This window comes from Podarcis muralis, chromosome W, assembly GCF_964188315.1.
Source record: "Podarcis muralis chromosome W, rPodMur119.hap1.1, whole genome shotgun sequence".
NCBI classification, from domain to species: Eukaryota; Metazoa; Chordata; class Lepidosauria; order Squamata; family Lacertidae; genus Podarcis; species Podarcis muralis.
The window spans coordinates 11,031,440-11,054,193 of record NC_135674.1 but is presented as its reverse complement, the minus strand read 5'-3'; the positions used below and the strand labels follow the sequence as shown (position 1 = coordinate 11,054,193).

At 43.8% G+C, this 22,754-nt stretch overlaps 1 protein-coding gene across 1 annotated transcript; it reads right to left on the bottom strand.

Annotated features, from left to right (window-relative positions):
- Nucleotides 1-2,172: 2,172 nt before the first annotated feature.
- Nucleotides 2,173-20,696, bottom strand: LOC144326407 (integrase/recombinase xerD homolog). The gene is made up of 2 exons (XM_077922976.1): nt 19,883-20,696; nt 2,173-2,609 (listed from the first exon to the last, which is right to left on the bottom strand). The coding sequence occupies exons 1-2, from the start codon at nt 20,694-20,696 to the stop codon at nt 2,173-2,175; spliced, it is 1,251 nt and encodes a 416-aa protein (XP_077779102.1).
- Between the last annotated feature and the right edge of the window lie 2,058 nt (nt 20,697-22,754).

Sequence of the window (22,754 nt, the reverse complement as noted above, 5' to 3'; positions counted from 1 at the left end):
GGCTCCAGCCCATTTGCTGGAGACACAGGGAAGGGTTAACACTATATCGGGGGAGTCTCCTGCCGAGGCACGTCGACTAGGAGCTCCCCCGGGTCACCGCTCTGGGGCGTGCCTTTGGCCCACACCTCCATAGGCTTCGGACAGGGCCACGCCCCCCGGAGTCCTTTAACAGACTACCCTTCGCTCACTGGGGGGAGGTGATGGCGTTCCTCCCCCCCCACATCCTCTTAACCCCTTCCTACCAATGCCTACCGCCACACGAGCAATCGCTCGCCGCCAATATATCATGCCTGAAACCAATTTATTATCCCCTTTGCTATATCCATCAGCCAAATATCATTTCCAGCATATAATAATAATAATAATAATAATAATAATAATAATAATAATAATTTATTATTTATACCCCGCCCATCTGGCTGGGCCTCCCCAGCCACTCTGCGCGGCTTCCATAAAAACCAAAAATACAATAAAATATCACATGTTAAAAACTTCCCTGAACAGGGCTGCCTTAAGATGTCTCTTGAATGTCAGGTAGTTATTTATCACTTTGACATCTGCTGGAAGGGCGTTCCACAGGGTGGGCGCCACTACCGAGAAGGCCCTCTGCCTGGTTCCCTGTAGCTTTGCTTCTCGCAATGAGGGAACCGCCAGAAGGCCCTCGGCGCTGGACCTCAGCGTCCGGGCAGAATGATGGGGGTGGAGACGCTCCTTCAGGTATACTGGACCGAGGCCGTTTAGGGCTTTAAAGGTCAGCACCAACACTTTGAATTGTGCTCGGAAACGTACTGGGAGCCAATGCAAGTCTTTCAAGACCGGTGTTATATGGTCTCGGCGGCCGCTCCCAGTCACCAGTCTAGCTGCCGCATTCTGGATTAGTTGTAGTTTCCGAGTCACCTTCAAAGGTAGCCCCACGTAGAGTGCATTGCAGTAGTCCAAGCGGGAGATAACCAGAGCATGTACCACTCTGGCGAGACAGTCCGCAGGCAGATAGGGTCTCAGCCTACGTACCAGATGGAGCTGGTAAACAGCTGCCCTGGACACGGATTTGACCTGTGCCTCCATGGACAGCTGTGAGTCCAAAATGACTCCCAGGCTGCGCACCTGGTCCTTCAGGGGCACAGTTACCCCATTCAGGACCAGGGAATCCTCCACACCTGCCCGCCTCCTGTCCCCCAAAAACACTACTTCTGTCTTGTCAGGATTCAACCTCAATCTGTTAGCCGCCATCCATCCTCCAACCGCCTCCAGACACTCACACAGGACCTTCACCGCCTTCACTGGTTCTGATTTAAAGGAGAGGTAGAGCTGGGTATCATCCGCATACTGATGAACACCCAGCCCAAACCTCCTGATGATCTCTCCCAGCGGCTGCATGTAAATGTTGAAAAGCATGGGGGAGAGGACAGAACCCTGAGGCACCCCACAAGTGAGAGCCCAGGGGTCTGAACACTCATCCCCCACCACCACTTTCTGAACACGGCCCAGGAGGAAGGAGCGGAACCACTGTATAACAGTGCCCCCAGCTCCCAGCCCCTCAAGACGGTCCAGAAGGATGCTATGGTCGATGGTATCAAACGCCGCTGAGAGATCCAGCAGAACTAGGAAACAGCTGCGTCACACGAAAGAGGGCCTCACAGTTGAAACGTATGCCCGGGTGTCCAATGACCTTCCACCCAGGGCTGCCACTCTACGCACCACCGCCGGATCCAAGGCTTTCCTAGCCCTATTCATGGCTATCGGACACCTGCAATCTCTCCAGACCCGCCTCTCCATCAACGAGGCCCAAATAATTGTGACATTCGGGTAAGAGGCCTTAAGCTCCTCAAAGTCACTAAATATGTGCCACTGCAAATCAACTGCCTTTCTGTAAGCCAGGTCATTCTCTCCCAATTGTATCAGTAAAGCATCTGGGGGGCCCTCCGCTGCTGCTCTGGTCTTAATTGCGGGCAGCATCTCGGCCCAGCGCATTCCCCTCCGAGAGACCCAGGATATAGTGATGCCGGACGGTAAGCCAAGGTGCGGCCCGAGACCGGAGTTGATGGCGCGGACCCTGGCCCAATGCACAATGCTGTGCCCGATTATCCAGACGCGCACCCCCATATCTCCTGTAAGAAATTGAAAGGACAGGCCATGGTCAGTCAACCCCAGTTGAACCGTCATAAAGAACCGTCATAAATTTTTCCTAACATAGCGTTTATAAGCATCCGATTTCCAGCTGCCTAAGTCCTTAATCCTCTCAGCAGTAAGGCCCAGGTGCATTGCTGTGGTGGCCGCTCCTATCCTGAAAGAGTGCGCCGCGAAATCTGCGGGGGGGAGGCCGCATGCTGCCAGTGCTAAGCGCATGACACGAGTGAACTGGTGACGCGTCAGGGGTAAGCCATCCGCATGGATCAATAGTGGCCCTGCCGAATTAGCCCTCAAAAATAAGAAGCGCCTGGTGTCCTTAACTGGACATGGGCCTGGTTTACCGGTAGCCAGGAGCCGGACCAGAGCCCCCCTCCCGTACTGATCTGTTTTGGAGTTGAGTATCCGCAAAACCAGATCCTCCCGTGAAAGCGTAACATCACTTAAAAGCAAAGCGCGGGAGGAACCGCGCTGACCCTCTTCTTCTATTTTTTTTTAAAACATATTTATTAAGATTTTCAAAGTATTACAAAATGAAAAAAGAAAAAAGAAAAATACAAAATAAAAATAGTTAAAAACAATTCCATCTTTCCATTACTTATCTTTCATTTGTTTTTTCCCCGGACCTCCTCACACCTCCCTTTTTTGTATTCCAGTTCAATTTGTTAGTTCAGCAAATCCTTTCCCTCTTTGTTTATCCTAGTCTTTAATCTTAAAATATTATAACATTAAATTTTTACCTGTTAATAATCCATTTTTTCATATTCCTTATAGCATTATAGCTAAAAACCACTTAACTTCTTATCCAACATCATTCTAACATTCATTAATTTTATAGTATTTCTGTAAGTAGACTTTAAACTTTTTCCAATCTTCTTCCACCGACTCTTCTCCCTGGTCTCGGATTCTGCCGGTCATTTCCGCCAGTTCCATATAGTCCATCACCTTCATCTGCCATTCTTCCAGAGTGGGTAGATCTTGTGTCTTCCAACACTTTGCGGTAAGTATTCTTGCTGCTGTTGTAGCGTACATAAAGAAAGTTCTATCCTTCTTTGACACCAATTGGCCGACCATGCCCAGGAGAAAGGCCTCTGGTTTCTTCAGAAAGGTATATGTAGTAATGTAGACATATTTAGAAAAATCATTCCTTGGTCAAGTAAAAGAATGTGGCCTTGTGGGTACTTTGTCGGGCCGCGGGGACCCTGGGAAAGGGAGCTGTGTATCTTTAAAACCCAGACTTTTTGGCTCCTTGCCATGAGAGGTTTATAGGAGGAAAGGGGTCCTTGATTAATGGAAGGTTTGACACCTGGGCTGGTGGTGTGAATCTCTTCCTTCTTCCCGGAGGTTGTTTGTTTTCAAATTGCTGAGAATTGGGGATCTGGTTAATTTCCACAGGTGGGAGGAAGATTCTTTGATTAAGGGTTCAAACCTAAAACTGACCCAGCTGCAAAAGAGTGGGCTAATCCAATTAAGACTCTTGATTGGCCAAAAGTTACGACGCAGAGTCAGAATTGTAAATAAAAGGATCAAGGAATTGTTTGTGAATTGCTCTTTGCCTTCGCTCTCTGCCATTGCGTTGCAACTTGCAAAGATGCCCGGCTGTAACTTTCATCGATAGCCGTCGTTACGTCCTTTTGAAATGGAAATCCTCAAACAGCTCCATTACGCAACAGCTTGAAAGGACTCTCACTATCTTATCTGTGTTTCTTTGTAGGTATGTAACAGCTAGTTATAATGTACAACGTTGTTATTTTTATGTTTGTAAGACTTCTAAGACGTGCCTGTTGATTTTCAACATGTTTTCAGTTATTCTTTTAAAATAAACTTTTATATTAGAGCCTGTTGGTATTTGTGCCTTTTCCGAGGGAATAGCTAAATCCAAGCCTTCCGCTTAGTTACGCTCTACCGTAAGAATTTCTGTCTGCAAGTCTGGGGATTCAGCTTGTAGAGGGGGGGAATTGCCAGGTTAATTGGACACACTCGTCTCCCTGATTGTGTCTTTGGGTTCCCCTGAACTAAAGGGAGTGGTGGCAGCCCTACCGGTGTGATTTCGGCCTGTGTTTGTGAAAAGTAACCCCCTCGCCAACCTACTCAAGAAACCTGGACTGGCCGGAGAGCAGAGTCGGGTGATGGAAGGGTAGCGTGGGCGGGGTAACGGTTTACTACATGGTGGCAGCGGTGGGATATAGAACTTCCCTGCGGAAAAGCACTGTAACGTTTTAAAAATTTTGGCACGTATCTTTGTGGCTTACAAACGGTTTGTTATTTTGGACAGAGATAGTTAGGATGGAGGACTCTTTAGCAACTGTACAACAATCTATGAGAACTATTGATCAATGGGGGGAAGTGGGAGAAGCTAGTTCCCTGCCGGTGGAAACCAACCTCATGAGGACTCCAAGTCCTAGTGAAAAATCCGTGTCCTGGTTTTCCGATGGGTCCCAGGAAGAGTTGGTGGATGCCAGCATCCCGGAGACGGTCCGGAAGGGTCAGCAAGAGACCTGCCGTGTGGAAGGAGGGAGGGCTGCGTCAGAGTACCCAACCCTAACCCCTCGTGAGGAGGTGCACGCAGAGGCAGCTGCTGCACGTCCTAGGGAAAATTTTCCTGTTTACACAGAGTCTAAAGAGATGGATTTCTCGGAGGGACTTGATGTGGAGTGGACACGTGATCCAGTGGACGGTGGATTCCGTTCTCGGGAGAAATGTCCAAAAGTGGGCCAAGCTATTCAGATGGCACCGCAGTACAGCCGAGATATGTATGGGCCAGATGTGCGCAGGAAGGTGGGACAGCCTTCGCTTTGCCCGGGAAAGGTCTACTCGCCCGTCAGTGCTCAACAAGTGCGCGTGCCAGTACGCCGGTACGTAGCGGAGGAAGAGGAGTTTTTTCAAAGACCTCAACGTGAATACGCGGCGGCGGAACAACGCCCGGATGGGTGGATGCCGCCCAGCAGAGCTCCAAGGTATGAACCTGTCCCAGTGCGGGGGGGAAACCAACAACAACCGTCCCCTCCAGGACTGACTTTAAATAACCTCAATTGGAGGGTGTTCCAAAAATATCAACCCCCTACTGATGTACTGTGTTACCTAAATCTTTTTGAAGTGACCTGCAAAGACATGGGAGTCGCTCCGGAACTTTATATGGTGGTTTTGCGCTCCCTGGTCTGTGGGGATTTGTCAGAACTGATGGGACACCTTCCCCAAGATGATTTGAATAATTATGAGAAATTTAAAAAATTAGTTATGCGACGGCTGGGCTTACATCCTGAGCAATATAGAAAAGCCTTTCGGAAAGTGGAGAAAGGTGGGCTCACTGACAACATAGCCGTATTTTCTGCAAAGATGGCTCAGAATTTTGAACTGTGGCTTGCAGCCGAGGGGGCTCGGGATGCGAAGGAGATCAAGCAGCTCCTGTTGATTGAGCAACTGATGCGGTCGTTGTCCCCTGAAATTGCTAGCTTGGTTGCCGACCAAAAGCCACGAACTTTGGAGGAAGCCACTACTCTGGCTGAGTCTTTCTGGGTTAATCGCGCCCAACGGACTGCTAAAGGGGGGAACAATGCGAATAGACCTATGATTGGGTCTGGAAAATCCACCCCCCCCCCATCAAAGAACCTAGTCGTGGGTTTCCTACACCTGCTAAAGATTTTGCTGCGACAGGGGGAGAGCGTTCTAGACTATCTCCTACATCGGGACTGTGTTTTTTGTGCAAAAAGCCGGGACACGTGAAAGCAGCTTGTCCCCAGCTCGGAAATAAAAAACCGCCCATCCTCACGTCCACTCCCGCTGTTCGGATGATACAGCGGCCGGAGGAAGATTGGGAGGAGGAGCAGCTAAAATCCGGAGTGGAGCAGAGTTTGGCTCTGAAGGAGGAGGGTGGGGCAACACCTAAAGTTGAAACACCTGCTGTCCCAGTAACTGCTGTTAATGTGGGTCCGGTGAGTGCGGGGAGTAATTTTAAAACCCCCCATGTGAACTGGGCGAAGTTGGAGTTTTCTGCCCCTATTGAAGTCAATAAAACTGTTGTGGAATCGTATCAGGACACTGGCTCAGATATTACAAGTGTGTCTAGAGATCTGGTCTTGCCTTGCCAGATGCAGGCAAAGCCCCTGAAAATTAGTCCGTACGGGGTAGAAGAAATTTTTCAGCCAACAGCAATAGTCCCCCTTAAATACAAAGGCTATAGCGGGGACCATTTGGTGATTGTTCATGACCCACAGGTTTGCAGAAGCCCCGTCTTGGTTGGGAACGATCTTGGGTTTCAAGTTTACTTGCAACAACAAACTAAGGGGAATCCGGTAACTATAGTAACCCCCCCCCCACCCCAAGTCAGGCAGGGACAGATGCTGTTGAGCCTGAGACAGGGTTGGATCGAAAACCTGGAGGGGAGGGAGAGGTACCAATTTTGGATGTGGATCCCAAAAAGAACTTTGATGCCTCTGTTGAACTGGGAGATTTGGGTCAGAAGGTGAGCATTGACCATGATAATCTGCCCAATAAGTTACAAAGTGTCCCTTCGAAAGCAAACGTTTTGGAGAACCTTGTCCCGGATAGGGAGGGTGGAAGTTTGGCGCCTGATACTATAACTCCCAAAACTGCTGAGACTGTTGAGATTGTGACACCTGAGAAATTGATTGGGAGGAGGGTTGGCTTGATACGAATTGCCACTCCTTGTGTTAATGAGCCCTGCTCAGCGTCTGACGTAATCCCCAGGGTTCATCGAGTTGTTGTGCCTTCTTTTCAAAGTATGGACTCTGGTTCTGTGACTTTACCAAAGGACTCAGTTTTGTCTCCATGGAATCAGTCTGACTTCCAGAAGAGTAATCCTGGTTGTGGAACTTTAATTCCCCAACCTGCAACTGCTGATTTGTTTATCTCCAAGGGTTGTATGGGGGAACCTTTTGATCCAGGTCTTGAACCCCAAGTTAGTGAAAATTCTCTTTTGGGGGAAAATGTTTTGAAATCTGCAGTTCCAACACAGCCGCTTGCAGCAAACCCCCTAGTAACACAAACTGTGAACTATGCAAGTGTTTCCTGTCAGCCAAACGCTGAGAGGCAAGCAGAAGGAGGGGGGTCAACTCAACCCAGTCAAGCAGCTGTAAGAAGTTTTGAGTTTTTTGATCATTCTCTCCTAGGTTGCCGGGAGGCTGCGGAAACTCCACCTTGTGAGACTGAGTTTATTTCTGTTGTGGCTAACCAAGAACCTTTTTGCCCGCAGCTCAAGGACTTTAAAGACCCTGCTGATGTGTTTATTGTGTTTCAAAAGATGTTTTGTAATGCAAATGTTGGTGTCAAGAAGAAAGTGAATTTGGTGGGTCTTTTACAGAATTTCAGTCCTAGGAAACAGGATGATGATGTTAAGAGCAAAAATGGTTTCAGGTTTGCTTGGAGTTTCATTTTGCCCAATCCCTGTGTTCAAAATCTGTTGGGTATGTTTAGAGGAAAATGGGAGGGATTGGAGGAGCTTAAGTTGATTTTTTCTGACTTGTGGCCAAAACGCCTTAAGCATGTGCAGAGTGTCTTGGCCCATTTGCAAGATCCAAACCTGATCGTAAAAATGTCTAAATGCCAGTTTGCTCAAGGAGAGGTGGTGTATTTGGGATTCAGAGTGGGGTCAGGAAACATCAAAACTTTGGAGGCTAAGGTGCAATGTGTTCAGGAGTGGCCCCGCCCTGTGGTGAAAAAAGATGTGCAGTCCTTTATAGGGTTGGTAAACTATTACAGGCGTTTTATCAACCACTTCTCAACCCTGGCGGCTCCTCTCACCAACCTTTGCAAGAAATCCTTGCCAGTTAAGGTAGAATGGACTGAGGAGTGTCAAAGGGCTTTTGATTTGCTAAAACACGCTTTGATGAGCAATCAAGTCATGTTGGCCCCAGATCAGAGACGGCCGTTTAAAGTACAAACTGATGCCAGTCAGACTGGGCTGGGGGCCGTTTTGCTTCAAGAAGATGAACAAGGCAATTGGCGTCCTGTGGTATATCTCAGTAAGAAATTGATAACCCGGGAACAAAATTATTCCACCATCGAGAAAGAGTGTTTTGCTTTGGTCTGGGCTCTGACCAAATTGCGTCCTTATCTGTGGGGTAATATCTTTGAAGTTCAAACTGATCACTCCCCACTGTGTTGGTTGGAAAGAGGAAAAAACTCTAACCAGAAACTGGCTAGATGGAGCATGGCCCTGCAAGATTTCCAGTTTAAAGTCACTCATATTGCTGGAAAAGAAAATGTGGTTGCTGATACCCTGTCTAGAATGCACCAATCTGTTCCATGAAGTGTGAGATATGTATTACCTGTATCCTCTGATGAGAATTCATTGTCTTGAAACTGTGAAAATATTGGATTAGGGGGGTGCTGCTAGTTATGTATGTTTAAAAGCTGCTAGAACCCCCTGGACCAGGAAATCTACCTCAGTGTAAATAGTTTGAATGAAATTACGGGACTTTACCCTGTTATTTCATTCTAGAGGGGAGGGTGTAGTAATGTAGACATATTTAGAAAAATCATTCCTTGGTCAAGTAAAAGAATGTGGCCTTGTGGGTACTTTGTCGGGCCGCGGGGACCCTGGGAAAGGGAGCTGTGTATCTTTAAAACCCAGACTTTTTGGCTCCTTGCCATGAGAGGTTTATAGGAGGAAAGGGGTCCTTGATTAATGGAAGGTTTGACACCTGGGCTGGTGGTGTGAATCTCTTCCTTCTTCCCGGAGGTTGTTTGTTTTCAAATTGCTGAGAATTGGGGATCTGGTTAATTTCCACAGGTGGGAGGAAGATTCTTTGATTAAGGGTTCAAACCTAAAACTGACCCAGCTGCAAAAGAGTGGGCTAATCCAATTAAGACTCTTGATTGGCCAAAAGTTACGACGCAGAGTCAGAATTGTAAATAAAAGGATCAAGGAATTGTTTGTGAATTGCTCTTTGCCTTCGCTCTCTGCCATTGCGTTGCAACTTGCAAAGATGCCCGGCTGTAACTTTCATCGATAGCCGTCGTTACGTCCTTTTGAAATGGAAATCCTCAAACAGCTCCATTACGCAACAGCTTGAAAGGACTCTCACTATCTTATCTGTGTTTCTTTGTAGGTATGTAACAGCTAGTTATAATGTACAACGTTGTTATTTTTATGTTTGTAAGACTTCTAAGACGTGCCTGTTGATTTTCAACATGTTTTCAGTTATTCTTTTAAAATAAACTTTTATATTAGAGCCTGTTGGTATTTGTGCCTTTTCCGAGGGAATAGCTAAATCCAAGCCTTCCGCTTAGTTACGCTCTACCGTAAGAATTTCTGTCTGCAAGTCTGGGGATTCAGCTTGTAGAGGGGGGGAATTGCCAGGTTAATTGGACACACTCGTCTCCCTGATTGTGTCTTTGGGTTCCCCTGAACTAAAGGGAGTGGTGGCAGCCCTACCGGTGTGATTTCGGCCTGTGTTTGTGAAAAGTAACCCCCTCGCCAACCTACTCAAGAAACCTGGACTGGCCGGAGAGCAGAGTCGGGTGATGGAAGGGTAGCGTGGGCGGGGTAACGGTTTACTACAGTATATTTAAATACCTTTTTCATTTCATTATATATCATCTCCCAGAAAGCCTTAATCCTTGGGCACGTCCACCAAAGGTGAAAGAATGTACCTTCAGTTTCTTTACATTTCCAACATTTATTATCGGGCAAATGATAGATTTTTGCAAGCTTGACTGGTGTCATGTACCACCTGTATATCATTTTCATAATATTCTCTCTTAAGGCATTACATGCCGTAAACTTCATACCTGTAGTCCATAACTGTTCCCAGTCAGCCATCATAATGTTATGTCCAACATCCTGTGCCCATTTAATCATAACAGATTTCACTGTTTCATCCTGAGTATTCCATTTCAACATCCTTGACAAAGTCTTAGTTTTGGAATCTAACAATTCTGTTTCCAATTTTGATTTTTCCACCTGGAATCCAATTTTTTTGTCCAAGTTGTATGCCTCCATTATTTGATAATAATGAAGCCAATCTCGCACTTTGTTTTTTAGTTTTTCATAACTCTGCAATTTCAGTTTGTCTCCCACTTGTTCCAAAATTTCCCAATATTTCGGCCATTTGGCCTCCATATTGGCCTTCACTTCCATCGGTGACAACCACCTTGGGGTTTTATTTTCAAACAAGTCCTTATATCTTATCCAGACATTAAACAATGCTTTCCTGACAATATGGTTTTTAAATGCTTTATGTGCTTTGACCTTGTCATACCACACATATGCATGCCATCCAAATACATTATTAAAACCTTCCAAATCCAAGATGTCTGTATTTTCAAGAAGTAGCCATTCTCTCAACCAGCAGAACGCTGCTGATTCATAATAAAGTTTAAGGTCTGGCAGGGCAAATCCACCTCTTTCCTTTGCATCCGTTAATATTTTAAATTTTATTCTGGGCTTCTTGCCCTGCCAGACAAATCTAGAAATATCTCTCTGCCACTTCTTGAAACAATCCATTTTATCCAGAATTTGCAATGTTTGAAACAGAAATAACATTCTTGGCAATACATTCATCTTTATCGCAGCAATACGGCCTAGCAGTGAAAGCTTCAAATTTGACCAAATTTCTAAATCTTTTTTCACTTCCGACCAGCATTTTTCATAATTGTTTTTAAATAAGTTCCCATTTTTAGCTGTCATATTAATCCCCAGATATTTCACTTTCTTAACCACTGTTAAACCAGTCTCATTCTGAAACCTCTCTCTTTCAATCGCTGTTAAATTTTTCTCTAAAACCTTTGTTTTTAATTTATTCAGTTGAAATCCTGCAACCTGACCGAAATCTTTAATCTGTTCCAAAACTCTTTTAGTACTAGATACTGGCTCCTGTAATGTCAATACTATTTTTTTCCCCATAGATATTTATTGAGATTTTCAAAATATTACAAAATATAAAAAGAAAAAAGAAAAATACAAAATAAAAAATACAAAATAAAAATAGTTAAAAACAATTCCATCTTCATTTACTTAACTTTCATTTGCTTGTTTCCCGGACTTCCTCACCCCTCCCTTTTTTGTATTCCAATTCAATTTGTTAATTCAGCAAATCCTTTCCCACTTTATTTATCCTAATCTTTCATTACATTACCTTAATCTATTTTCATCATTATCTTATAAAAAAACCCCTTAAAATTCAAAACTTAAATCTTATTTTTACTAACTTCTCATAACCATTGTATTCTTACCTAATCCTTTAAACATTTTTACTAAAGCCAAGCAATTTCCTTTCAAACATCCTTCTAACATTCATCAATTATATAAAACAATCCTAATAGCAAAATAAAGGAAATAAAACAATCCAATCTTCATCCAGCGTCCCTTCCTCCTGGTCCCGGGTTTTGTCAGTCCATTTTATCTCATTGAACTAGCACATTAACCTGGTAACCTTATATCCGAGGCCCTTAAGTCTCTTCCATGTCCCTTCCACGATTTTTCTTCATATTCTCCTTTCACTCGTGTGAACTCCAACTTAATAATGTTTTTGTCCCTTTTCAACAAATCAGCCCCTTTTCCACAGTCCAGGCTGAACTCCATGTAGTATTTAAAAACATGTTTCAAAGTCCCTCCAAAATTGGGAGCCCCCATAACTCCAAGCCTCTCACGGCCCATTGCCAGACTCGGAAAGTCCATAGATCCCTGCTCAGGGGGGTCAATCCAACCCCCCCATTTCCAAACCAGTCCAAACTTTATCTTTCCAAGTCTGATTTTTTCGAAGATCAATTGTCAAGTCCAAAAGCTCATGTTCCTGCAGGGCCGCAACTTCCTCCATCTCTGGCTCCATCTCTGGCTCCCAAGATTCAGCAGCGTCCTCTTCTTTCGTCTGTTCTGTCAGGGCAGACTCCTGGTTTGATTCCTGGGTAGGCTCCATACCTTTTCCCACTGCCTGTTCCAAATTTCCCACTGCCTGCTTAAGATTTCCAACCAAGTCAATCATCAAATTCGTTCTCTCATGTAATTCTTCCAGCAGGGCATTTGTTTTGTAAAAAGCACACAACAGCACTTCTGAATACATTGTCCTTCAAGGTCACCAGTCAATTCCCACGATTATAATCTGTAGCGGCTGGAAACTCCCTGGAAATAGTTACAATTTCACAGTCTCCCTCTAGGGGGAAAACTTCTATTGCAAATCCAACCACAAAGTTTCTTTTTTTTTGAGATACTTTGTCAATATTTGTTCCTTTAAAATGCGAAAGGAAACAGTGGAATCACAATGTTTCTCTTCTTTTAGCTATCTGTCAAAAGACTTCTGTCTCTGGTCAATGAGCTTCAAACGTCAGTCCTGACACCCGCTCCAGGGTCAGGACGGTGGAAAGTTACTTTACTTTAAGCTTACTTCTGCAGGTTTAAACAGTCCAAAGAAAAGCTCCCCCTTCTCCTCCTGCTACCGCAGGGGGGGGGGGGTTCAACTATTTTAGATGATGAAATCCAGTCCTTTAATAGTGATTTTCAAGGCTCTAGTTTACTTTGTCTTTGCTTTGTTCAGTCTACAAAGAAACGGAAGGCTGACTTCCTGTTTAGACCTTCCCGTTTCAGTACCAAATTGAAGTAAATTTTAAAGACCGATTCTTTTCTGTTCCCAATTCCTTATTTAAAGTCCAATTGTTCAAAGTTTTGTTGGCTTTTTGCAGTTTGGTAGCGCTGCAGAGAGCTTGCTGGGGAGACCATGCATTAAAAAGGGACTCAAAAAGTACTTAAAGAAGGTTTTAATAAGAAAAACAAAAACTCCATTTACACTAAATACATCAACAAACCAGACCCAACCACCAACCCATCCCCAAGGATAATGGGAGAGCTAGGTGCTGCTCCTTATATACTACACCCAAATGCTGACACACCTTAATCAAATACAACTCAGCAGCACCTGCTATGTTTCACAGATGTAAAGCTGGGTCTCGTTATCTTGCTCTGGCCCTTGCTCTGCCCCCTTAAAGACATACACATCGGGTGGAACAATGATGAACCTTTACATTTAAAGAAACCATTCAACATTTCCCCTGCGGTTCATCATTGTGGAACAAAAACATAAAGCATACTTTGTACATGTCTTTCATCTGTAACCTTTGGAAGTGCTTTAGTAAAAATGTCCACAATTTGATTGTCACCTGGAACATATTCAAATACAATCATTTCGTCAGCAATTAGTTTCTTTACAAACTGTAAACGTAACCTTAAGACTCTAGTGTGCTGCGTATTGGTCTCTGAACACAGGATAGCAAGTCCGCTCTGGGAATCAAGGTGAACTTTTACTGGTAGTGTTACTTGCATCTGTAGGTCTGCAAATACTTGCAGATACCATTCTACATCACGAGTGGCCTGAACGCATGCACATAATTCACTCTCTGTTGTGGAGAGACAAATAATGGATTGTGTCTGGGACTTCCAATCAAATGGACAACCGTTATAAGAGAGAGCCAGTGTGGTGTAGTGGTTAAGAGCGGTAGTCTCGTAATCTGGGGAACCGGGTTCGCGTCTCCGCTCCTCCACATGCAGCTGCTGGGTGACCTTGGGCCAGTCACACTTCTTTGAAGTCTCTCAGCCCCACTCACCTCACAGAGTGTTTGTTGTGGGGGAGGAAGGGAAAGGAGAATGTTAGCCGCTTTGAGACTCCTTAAAAGGGAGTGAAAGGCGGGATATCAAATCCAAACTCTTCTTCTTCTTCTTATAACAAAACACCATGGTTTGTGTCTGGGACTTCCATTCAAATGGACAACCGTTATAACAAAACACCATACCAGACACACCCCTGCAATTATTTTGTTCCCCTGCATGAGATGCATCGCAGAAAATTTCAAAACCTTTGTCAATACTTGATGTAAACAGCAACCTATAATGTTTGGTATGTTTAAGGTACATTGCCACTCTCTTAAGAGCAGAGAAACATTGCATAGTGGGCTTTTCCACATTGTGATGCATCTTTTAACAAAAGCTTAACTGTTTCATATTTTACACTTAGTGAATAACACAAAACATAATCTTCACCTGGAATTTGTTGAAAACCCTAGCAACTATCTAGCCTTGTACCTTACAACTTCACTTTTGTCATTCTTTTTAACTCTATAAACCCATTTTGAATCAATAACTCTCATATCTGGGGTTTGTGGTACAAGAGACCAAGTGTTATGCTCTTTTAAAGAAACTATCTCTGAGTTCATAGCTTTATACCAATTTACAGCTTGTTGCTTAGGTAATTTCTGAACATCATTGTAGCTTTTTGGCTCAAAAACCGCCTTATTGGCATACACAGTATTAAAATGTTCATCTGCAAATCGTTGTGGCTTCTGCCTCTTTCTATCTGAATGTCTCAGTCCGGAAGGAGAGTCAGACTCCTCAGACTTAATGGAACTAAGTAAATTACTAGTTTTAGGTTGTAAATCATCACTGTCAGACTGAAGAGATGCCTGTTGGCTAAGCTCACGGTCAGAAAAATCAAGAGAATCTAACCTCCCCTCGGGTGCCTGTGACTTTAAATCATCAAACAAATCAGATTCAACAGACTTTTTGTCTTCTTCCATTAATTCAGAAGTACCATTTCCTGCTGCTGCTGCTGCTGCTTCCTCTTCTTCCTCAGTATTATCTATACCATCAGTATCTTGGAAGACAGCAACTCCATTCCAATTTACAGTTTGTATCATGCTTCTGGTAATATGAAATTTGCCAGATGCTGGTATGTAAATTCTGTACGCCCCCTGCTGGTAGCCCATTAATGTTCCCTGGACACTACGTTCACCCAATTTCTGCTTAGCGGGATAATGCATAATTACATCTGAACCCCAAATGCGTAGGTATTTCAGATTAGGGCGTTTTTTAAACAGCTTCTCATAGGGGGTGACATCTAAACCAGAATGATAACTGTGATTTCTAACATAACAAAATGCATTAAGCTCTTCAGCCCAAAAGTCTTTGGGCAGGTTAGCATCGTGCAGATAAGTTTTAACCCCTGCCTGTAGGTCACGCTGCACAACTTCAACAAGCCCATTTTCCCAGGGACTTCGGGGGCAAGATAACTCATGAGTAGTCCCCTGCGCTTCCAGGAAATTCTCAAAATCCTCAGAAACAAATTCCCCGCCCCGGTCAGAAAACAGGTTCTTAATTGGTTTGTTAAAGTGTGTTTTTACCCAGTTGCAAAAAACTTTGTACTTCTCAAATGCTTGGGACTTCTCAGCTATTGCATAAGTCCAACAATATCTACTATACTGGTCTATCAGAGTGAGCCAGTACTTAGAACCTCCTAATGATGGTGGGAGTGGCCCAACTAAATCACAATGTACACGCTCAAATGGCTCAGTTACTTTCCTATCTGAGCACCTACCCTTGCGTGCAACCTTAATCTTATTCTTGCAACAGGATAGACATTGCATAAAGAATTTACATGGTTTTAAGTTGAGGCCATTAACAATATTCTTTGTCTTAATTACATCAGCAAAATTCAGGTGTCCCAGAATTCTGTGTGCCTCATGGACACACCCGGAATGAGGCCTTACATTCCTCAACCCCTGGCTTGACTGTGCTGCTCTGCAGTTTATAGGCAATTGTGAGTAGGTGCGAAAATACAGTCTATAGAAACCATTGGAGTCCCGGGCATACAATAGACGTTTGTTCCCCTCAAAAAACACACATTGAATTTAAGAAACGCACAGTTATGCCTTGACGAGCAAAGCACCTTACTGACAATAAATTGTCCACTGACGGGCAGTAAATGCAGTTCGCTATTGTAATGTTTAGAGTCAGGTTTAACAGTACCCCTGCCAAGCAACTGCAAGACTTGTGAATTGGCTAAATGTACATTACCAATTTCCTCTTCGAAAGAAATAAACAAGCTTCGATCGTTGCAAATGTGCTGGGATGCACCTGAGTCCACAATAAAAGAATTCCACTTGGCACCTTTAATTCTTTTACGACCTGTAGTCCGAGCATGAAAAGCTCGCGGCTCGTTTCTGTCTTTACGGTATGATGTCAGCTGCTGGGCTGACGACCGTGACTGACGAACAGAAACAGACTTGGGAGTATTTTTTTTTATATATAATAAATTTTTATTGATTTTCCAAACACATAATAAAAACAAACAATACACAAAACAAAAACATACAGACATATAAACATGTATAATTTCATAATCTTATTTTCATACACCTTACTTCCCGGACTTCCCCATACCTCCCCTTTTCTGCATCCTTGTTTTACATTTCTTCAGCAACTCCTCCAATTAATTAATTATTTAAATCACTTTCATTAGATTCTTTTTTCTTTAACTTATTGATTACAGCTGCAATTCTCTATTTCTTAGTTCCTTAACATCTTAACACTCCTCAATTTTACAGCAATTTTTAAGATATATTTTAAATTTCTTCCAGTCTTCTTCCACTGTCTCTTTCCCCTGGTCACGGATTCTGCCGGTCATCTCTGCCAGTCCCATATAGTCAATCACCTTCGTCTGCCATTCTTCCAGAGTGGGTAGTTCTTGTGTCTTCCAATACTTTGCCAGAAGAATTCTTGCTGCTGTAGTGGCATACATGAAAAACGTCCTATCCTTCCTTGACACCAATTGGCCAACCATGCCCAAGAGAAAAGCCTCAGGTTTCTTAGGGAAAGTCCACTTAAGGACTTTCTTGATTTCATTATAGATCATTTCCCAAAAGGCTTTAATCCTCGGGCAGGTCCACCAAAGGTGATAAAAAGTACCTTCAGTCTCATTACATTTCCAGCATTTATTATTGGGCGAATGGTAAATTTTTGCAAGCTTGACTGGGGTCATGTACCACCTATAAATCATTTTCATTATGTTTTCTCTTAAGGCATTACATGCCGTAAACTTAACACCGGTGGTCCATAACTGTTCCCAGTCAGCAAACATAATGTCATGACCAATATCTTGTGCCCATTTAATCATAGCTGATTTCACCGTTTCATCCTGTGTATTCCATTTCAACAGCAGATTATACATTCTAGACAAGTTCTTAGTATTGGGTTCTAACAGTTCTGTTTCTAATTTTGACCTCTCCATCTGGAAGCCTATTTTCCTGTCCTGTTTAAATATCTCATTTATCTGAAGGTAATGCAACCAGTCTCGTACCTTGGACTTTAATTTCTCATAACTCTGTAATTTAACTTTTTCACCATCTTGTTCTAAAATTTCACAGTATTTTGGCCATTTAGACTCCATATTAAGTTTTTTCACCTCTTTAGCTTCCATTGGTGACAACCACCTGGGAGTTTTACTTTCCAATAAATCTTTATACCGCATCCAAACATTGTATAATGCTTTCCTAACAATATGGTTTTTAAAACCTTTGTGCAATTTTACCTTGTCATACCATATATATGCATGCCAACCAAATCTATTATCAAACCCTTCCAGATCCAAAATGTCTGTATTCTCAAGAAGCAGCCAATGTTTCAACCAGCAAAAAGCTGCCGATTCATAGTAGAGTCTTAAGTCCGGCAGGGCAAACCCCCCTCTATCTTTTGCGTCAGTTAAAATCTTAAATTTTATTCTGGGCTTTTTGCCCTGCCAGACAAATTTAGATATGTCTTTCTGCCACTTCTTGAAACAGTCCATCTTGTCCAAGATCTGCAACGTCTGGAATAAAAACAACATTCTAGGCAATACATTCATCTTGATGACACCAATTCGGCCTAACAAGGAAAGTCTCAACCTTGACCATATTTCTAGATCTTTCTTTACTTCTGTCCAACATTTGTCATAGTTGTCCTTACATAAGTTCACATTCTTAGATGTTAAGTTTACCCCCAGGTACTTCACTTTTTTCGTTATCACTAAACCTGTTTCACTCTGAAACTTCTCTTTTTCAGCCAATGTTAGATTTTTCTGCAACACTTTCGTTTTCTGTTTGTTCAGTTTAAATCCTGCTACATGACCAAATATCTCAATTAGTTCTAATACTCTTTTAGTACTAGTATCTGGCTGTTGCAAGGTCAATACTAGGTCATCTGCAAATGCCCTTAACCAGACTTGGGAGTATTTTGCTTTCTTTTGGCTCTGCAGTCCTTTGCAAAATGTCCTTGCTTATTGCAGAACCAACAACGCTTGGCAGCTTTAAATGCAGTCGTATCACCACAAGTTTGCATATGGCGTTCCTCATTACTTCTGGAAATAGGAGTGCTTATGGCACAAGCCTCCCTTCTATCCAACTCGCCCATTAATCTTGCCGTTACCCCTTCCACAGTTAATTGTGCTGGTGGAACGGCAGATATCTGGCTAGCTATACCATCAAAGTCCTCATTAAGGGAACATAGAATGATAAAAACATACTGAATATCAGGTATGTCCATGTCCCTTCGAATTAATTCACCGCGTATTGCCTCCAGATGTCTCAAGTGTGCTGCCAAATCACCATCAGGCTGCAACTTCGTCTGGTACAGCTGCTTGAAAAACGTCAATGCAGATGCTGACTCTTTTCTAACATGCACTGCTGCAAGACTGTCCCACATTTCTTTGGCAGTTTTCTTATTTCTTATATAGACTACTTGCTGGTCGCTGACTGCCAAATTAATTATCGCCCTGGCTTTTGCATCTCCTTTCGACCAAGCATTAGTCACAGGGTCAGGAGGGTCATCAGTTACATAGGTCCATACTTCTCTAGAGGTCAAAAGCGCCTCCACCCGAAAAGACCATAAACTATAGTTCTCATCTGTTAGCTGTGCGAAGACCAGAGCCTTCTCAGCTTCAGGAACCCGGTCAACCATTCTACCCACAGAACTACGCTAACAGGAGAAGGAGTTTTCAAACCTTTCTCAGAGTCCAAAAATATGCAGTCATCCACTCAGCAGCTGGGCCCATAACCAGTTGTTCAAAGTTTAAGTACTCACGGGTGATTATTTTTAAAAGCCAAATTGTCCCAAGAAGAAGGCAGCGCTCTCCGGCAACGGCTATGCGGCTTCGCTCCACGGAAAGAGCAGTTGACTCACAGCACCGCGCCACTTCCCCCTCATCGCTTCAGAGCCCGTTAGTGGGTTCCTTTGCGGGTTGAGGGGGGCGATAAGGGTGCCCGCCGAGTCCCACGGTCACAGGCTTCATCCGCCTGTGATTTTTGAAGGGTCCCCGCTTCGCCGTAGCGGAAAGGACCCGTTTCGCGCGGAGCTTGTCCCTCCAGTTCAGAGGGAGTCCGCCATTGCAGATGGCGCCACCCCATTCTGTAATGTCAATACTAAATCGTCTGCAAATGCTCTCAATTTATACTGTTTAGCTCCGACTTGTATACCTTTAACCAACTGGTCCCTTCTAATAATATTCAACAAAACCTCCAGGACTGATATAAAAAGCAATGGGGAAATTGGGCAACCTTGTCGTGTTCCTTTTTCTATCTTAAATTCCTCCGTCACCTCATTGTTAACAATTAATTTGGCCTTTTGTTCAGAGCAAATTGCACTTATACCATTTCCAAATCCTTCACCCACCCCCATCCCCTGTAAGTTCTTCTTCATAAAACTCCAAGAAATATTGTCAAAAGCTTTCTCCGCGTCCACAAATATCAAAACTGCCTTAGTATTAATATTCACTTCTAGTTTTTCCAAAATGTTAATTATATTCCTCAAATTGTCAGACAAGTGTCTACCCGGAAGAAAGCCTGCTTGGTCCTTATGAATCTCTTCCATCAACACTTTTTTAAATCTTTTGGCCAAAATATCTGCAAAGATTTTGTAATCCACATTAAGTAATGATATGGGGCGGTAGTTCTTAATTTGGGGCGGTAGTTTTTAACTTGGGGCGGTAGTTCTTAAGCTGACCCTCTTCATATACCACCTCACCAATGTGCATAGCACCGAAAAAGGCGATGGAGTATGCCGCTGAGAATAAGCGCGCCTCATACTTCGACCAGCAGACCGTTCTCAACTTTTTATGAATTTGGAAAAGGATGTCAAATGATATTGGCCTCCTCATATCGCAACTTGGGGGCTGCAGCCTACGCAAGCCCTCTAAGGTCTTCCGTATGACAAAATCGGCACATGGATCAGAGGAAAATACCACCTTGCAAAAGAATGATATTGCCGAAGCCTGTAAGTTGAGGGTTTTAGGGGCGCGGCCCAAGCGTCTCAAGTATACTAAGTAGGATAAAACCTCTGACTTGACGGGAGGGGCGTTACTTCTGGCGGCGCAGGTTTTAACGCGGAATTTTAAGAAATCTGACCAAGCTCTCTTATAAGATCTTAAAGTGGAGGGCGCCAATGAGGCTAATACTCCCTGAATCACTTCTGGTTCCCAAGACTCTGGTCCCCAAGACTCCACAGATGTTCCGGGAACGGCTGAGGAAGCGGCTGTGCGTCGGGTGCTAACGAGCGGAAGCGGTCCATCTGAAAACGAGACAGGGCAGGACTTCCGGGACGCCGCGGCCGCGGAAAGGAGCACGAGGCAACCCTCCGGGGGGGGGGGTCTTGAACAATACGGAGGTCTAGAGGGGACACGAAGGCTCCGTGAACCCCGAAACCGCAGGAGGAATATCCTGGGGGACGAGGTACCCAGCGTTGCTGCGTGTGCTCGCCTGTGTTGCCGGCGTTTAACAAGGCTGGAGCCGCAGCGTGAAGGGGTAGCAACAGACTCCATATTGTGAAGCCTCAGGCTCCGAGGGAAAGCGGCGGACCTCCAACAACAGCGGAAAAGCTGGGAAATAGCTGCCAAACACTGCGGAGGAAGCAGTGGGAAACAAATGGAAAATACTGAAAAATAAAGGAGCTAAGACCAAAGGAACTATAAGATAAGAACCCAGCGGAGACCAGATATATGGCGAAAGGAGGAGGAATTCACCACTGGCGGTAAGGTGAAAATAGAGTATAACAAAAGGCTGGCAGACAGGAAGTAAGAGTAAGAAGTTTGCCGCTAAGTGAGTGTGGAGGAAAGACCTCGGACACAAAGTATAAAGAGTCGGAGGCAATGTAACAGCGAGATTTCTTAATGGACTAGAGAGAAAGGAAAGGAACTTTTCTGCTACACTGGGACGGAGAACGCTACAGCTGGCTGGGGGGTTTTGCGGACGGCTTTTCGTCCTTAATTGTTTACAAACTTTCTCAGTGTGGCGTTCAGGAGGGGAGTGGTTTAAATGGCGAGTGGAGCCTAGGCTTTCTGCTAATCCTCATTGTTAATTACGGAGGAGTAAAGGACAGAGACTGCGTGATAAAAACTTCTGCTGCAAAAACTTCTGCGTGACACTGTTATATTTGAATAGGCAGGGGAGGAAGCAAACAGCCGGGGACTCTGTTTCATCATCCTGCTTCGCAGCGCCTTTGTTTCCTCTTTCGCAACGCCTTTGTTTCCTCTTTCGTGATTTAAAGAGATACACCCAAATATTTGAACAAGGGAAGACTGAGCCCAGTTCCTAGTTTAAAAGAGCACCTCTCTGCAGGACCTTGCTCCTCCGCTTGGCCGCGTTTTTTGTGGTTTGAGGCTCTCACTATACTCTTACTCCCAAGACCTTAAAGACTTAAACACGTGTCACCATTTAGTTAAATCGGTGTTAACATCTGGCATCTTATTCTAACACCACCCTCTGTATTTCATTAAACCAATAGAGGTAAATTTTGGACATAGATTGTAATATCTGAGAGACGCTAGTTTTGTTATTTTTATACTCTATTTCCCCGGCGCTAAAGGAGGAATCAACATCAAGTATACAAAATGACAAACGGATCGAAAAAGGGGGTGGCAACACCAGCGGAAAGGAGGTCATCGAGACAAGAAGAGGGGAAGGAAGCGAAAGAAATTAGAGACTATGACACCTTGATGGCCGAAATAAGAAAAGAATTTAAAAATAATGAACAATATATTGAAAGAAAGCTAATAGAAGTACAAAATACCCTAGACAAGAAATTGGAGGGGGTGGTGGGGGAATTGACAGGAAAAGTTAAGGACCTATCGGTAAGAGCTAAGGTTCTGGAGGATTCAATGAAAAGGGTGCAAAAAGATATGAAAGACGGTAAGAAGGAAGTGGACAGGATTAGAGTAGAAGTCAAAGAGATAGGAAAGACACAGGAAGAGTTGTTGGATAACATGGCTATGACGCAGATGAGACAAAACCAATCTAACCTGAAATTTAGAGGAAGACCAGAAAATCTAAACGAGAATATTAGAGCTAAAGTGGTGAAAGAGTTGGCAATTTGGTTAGACAGGAAGGAAGAAGAGATAAATCACTACTTGGCAAATATTTTCCGAATAAGACCAAAATCGGCTAAAGCCAAAGGGAAAAAAATGCCAGGAGATGTAATAGCCATGTTTAACTCGCTGGAGATAAGAAATGAAATACTGAAACAGAATTACATTAAAAGACTATATATTGAAGGAAACTTAATCATCATTTTTAAAGAGATCCCTTCGAGATTTCTTCGAAGGAGAGATCCATATAAAAAATTAACAAATCAATTGAAGAAAAATGGGATCTTGTATAGATGGGAGTTTCTGGAAGGTATTTCATTTTATTTTAAGGAAAAAAGGTTCAAACTGTCTACCATTTCAGAACTTCAAAAATTTGCAAGGAGATACGAGAAAGATCTGGGAAAGATGGGGGGGGGAGAGATGGGGGAGCAGCAAGGGGAGGAGGGCGAGGGTGAAGGGAGTGAAGAAGAAGAAAGAGGGGAGAGCTCAGTAGAAGAAAGGGAAGAAGTAGATCAA

What these genes read in the sequence shown, in the direction of transcription:
- LOC144326407 (XM_077922976.1), bottom strand. Translation starts at nt 20,696, where the DNA reads ATGGAGTCTGTTGCTACCCCTTCACGCTGCGGCTCCAGCCTTGTTAAA. An exon ending in TGAGGTGGTATATGAAGAGG is followed by an intron (nt 2,610 to 19,882) that starts GTCAGCTTAAGA and finishes AAAAAATAGAAG; the next exon opens with AAGAGGGTCAGCGCGGTTCC.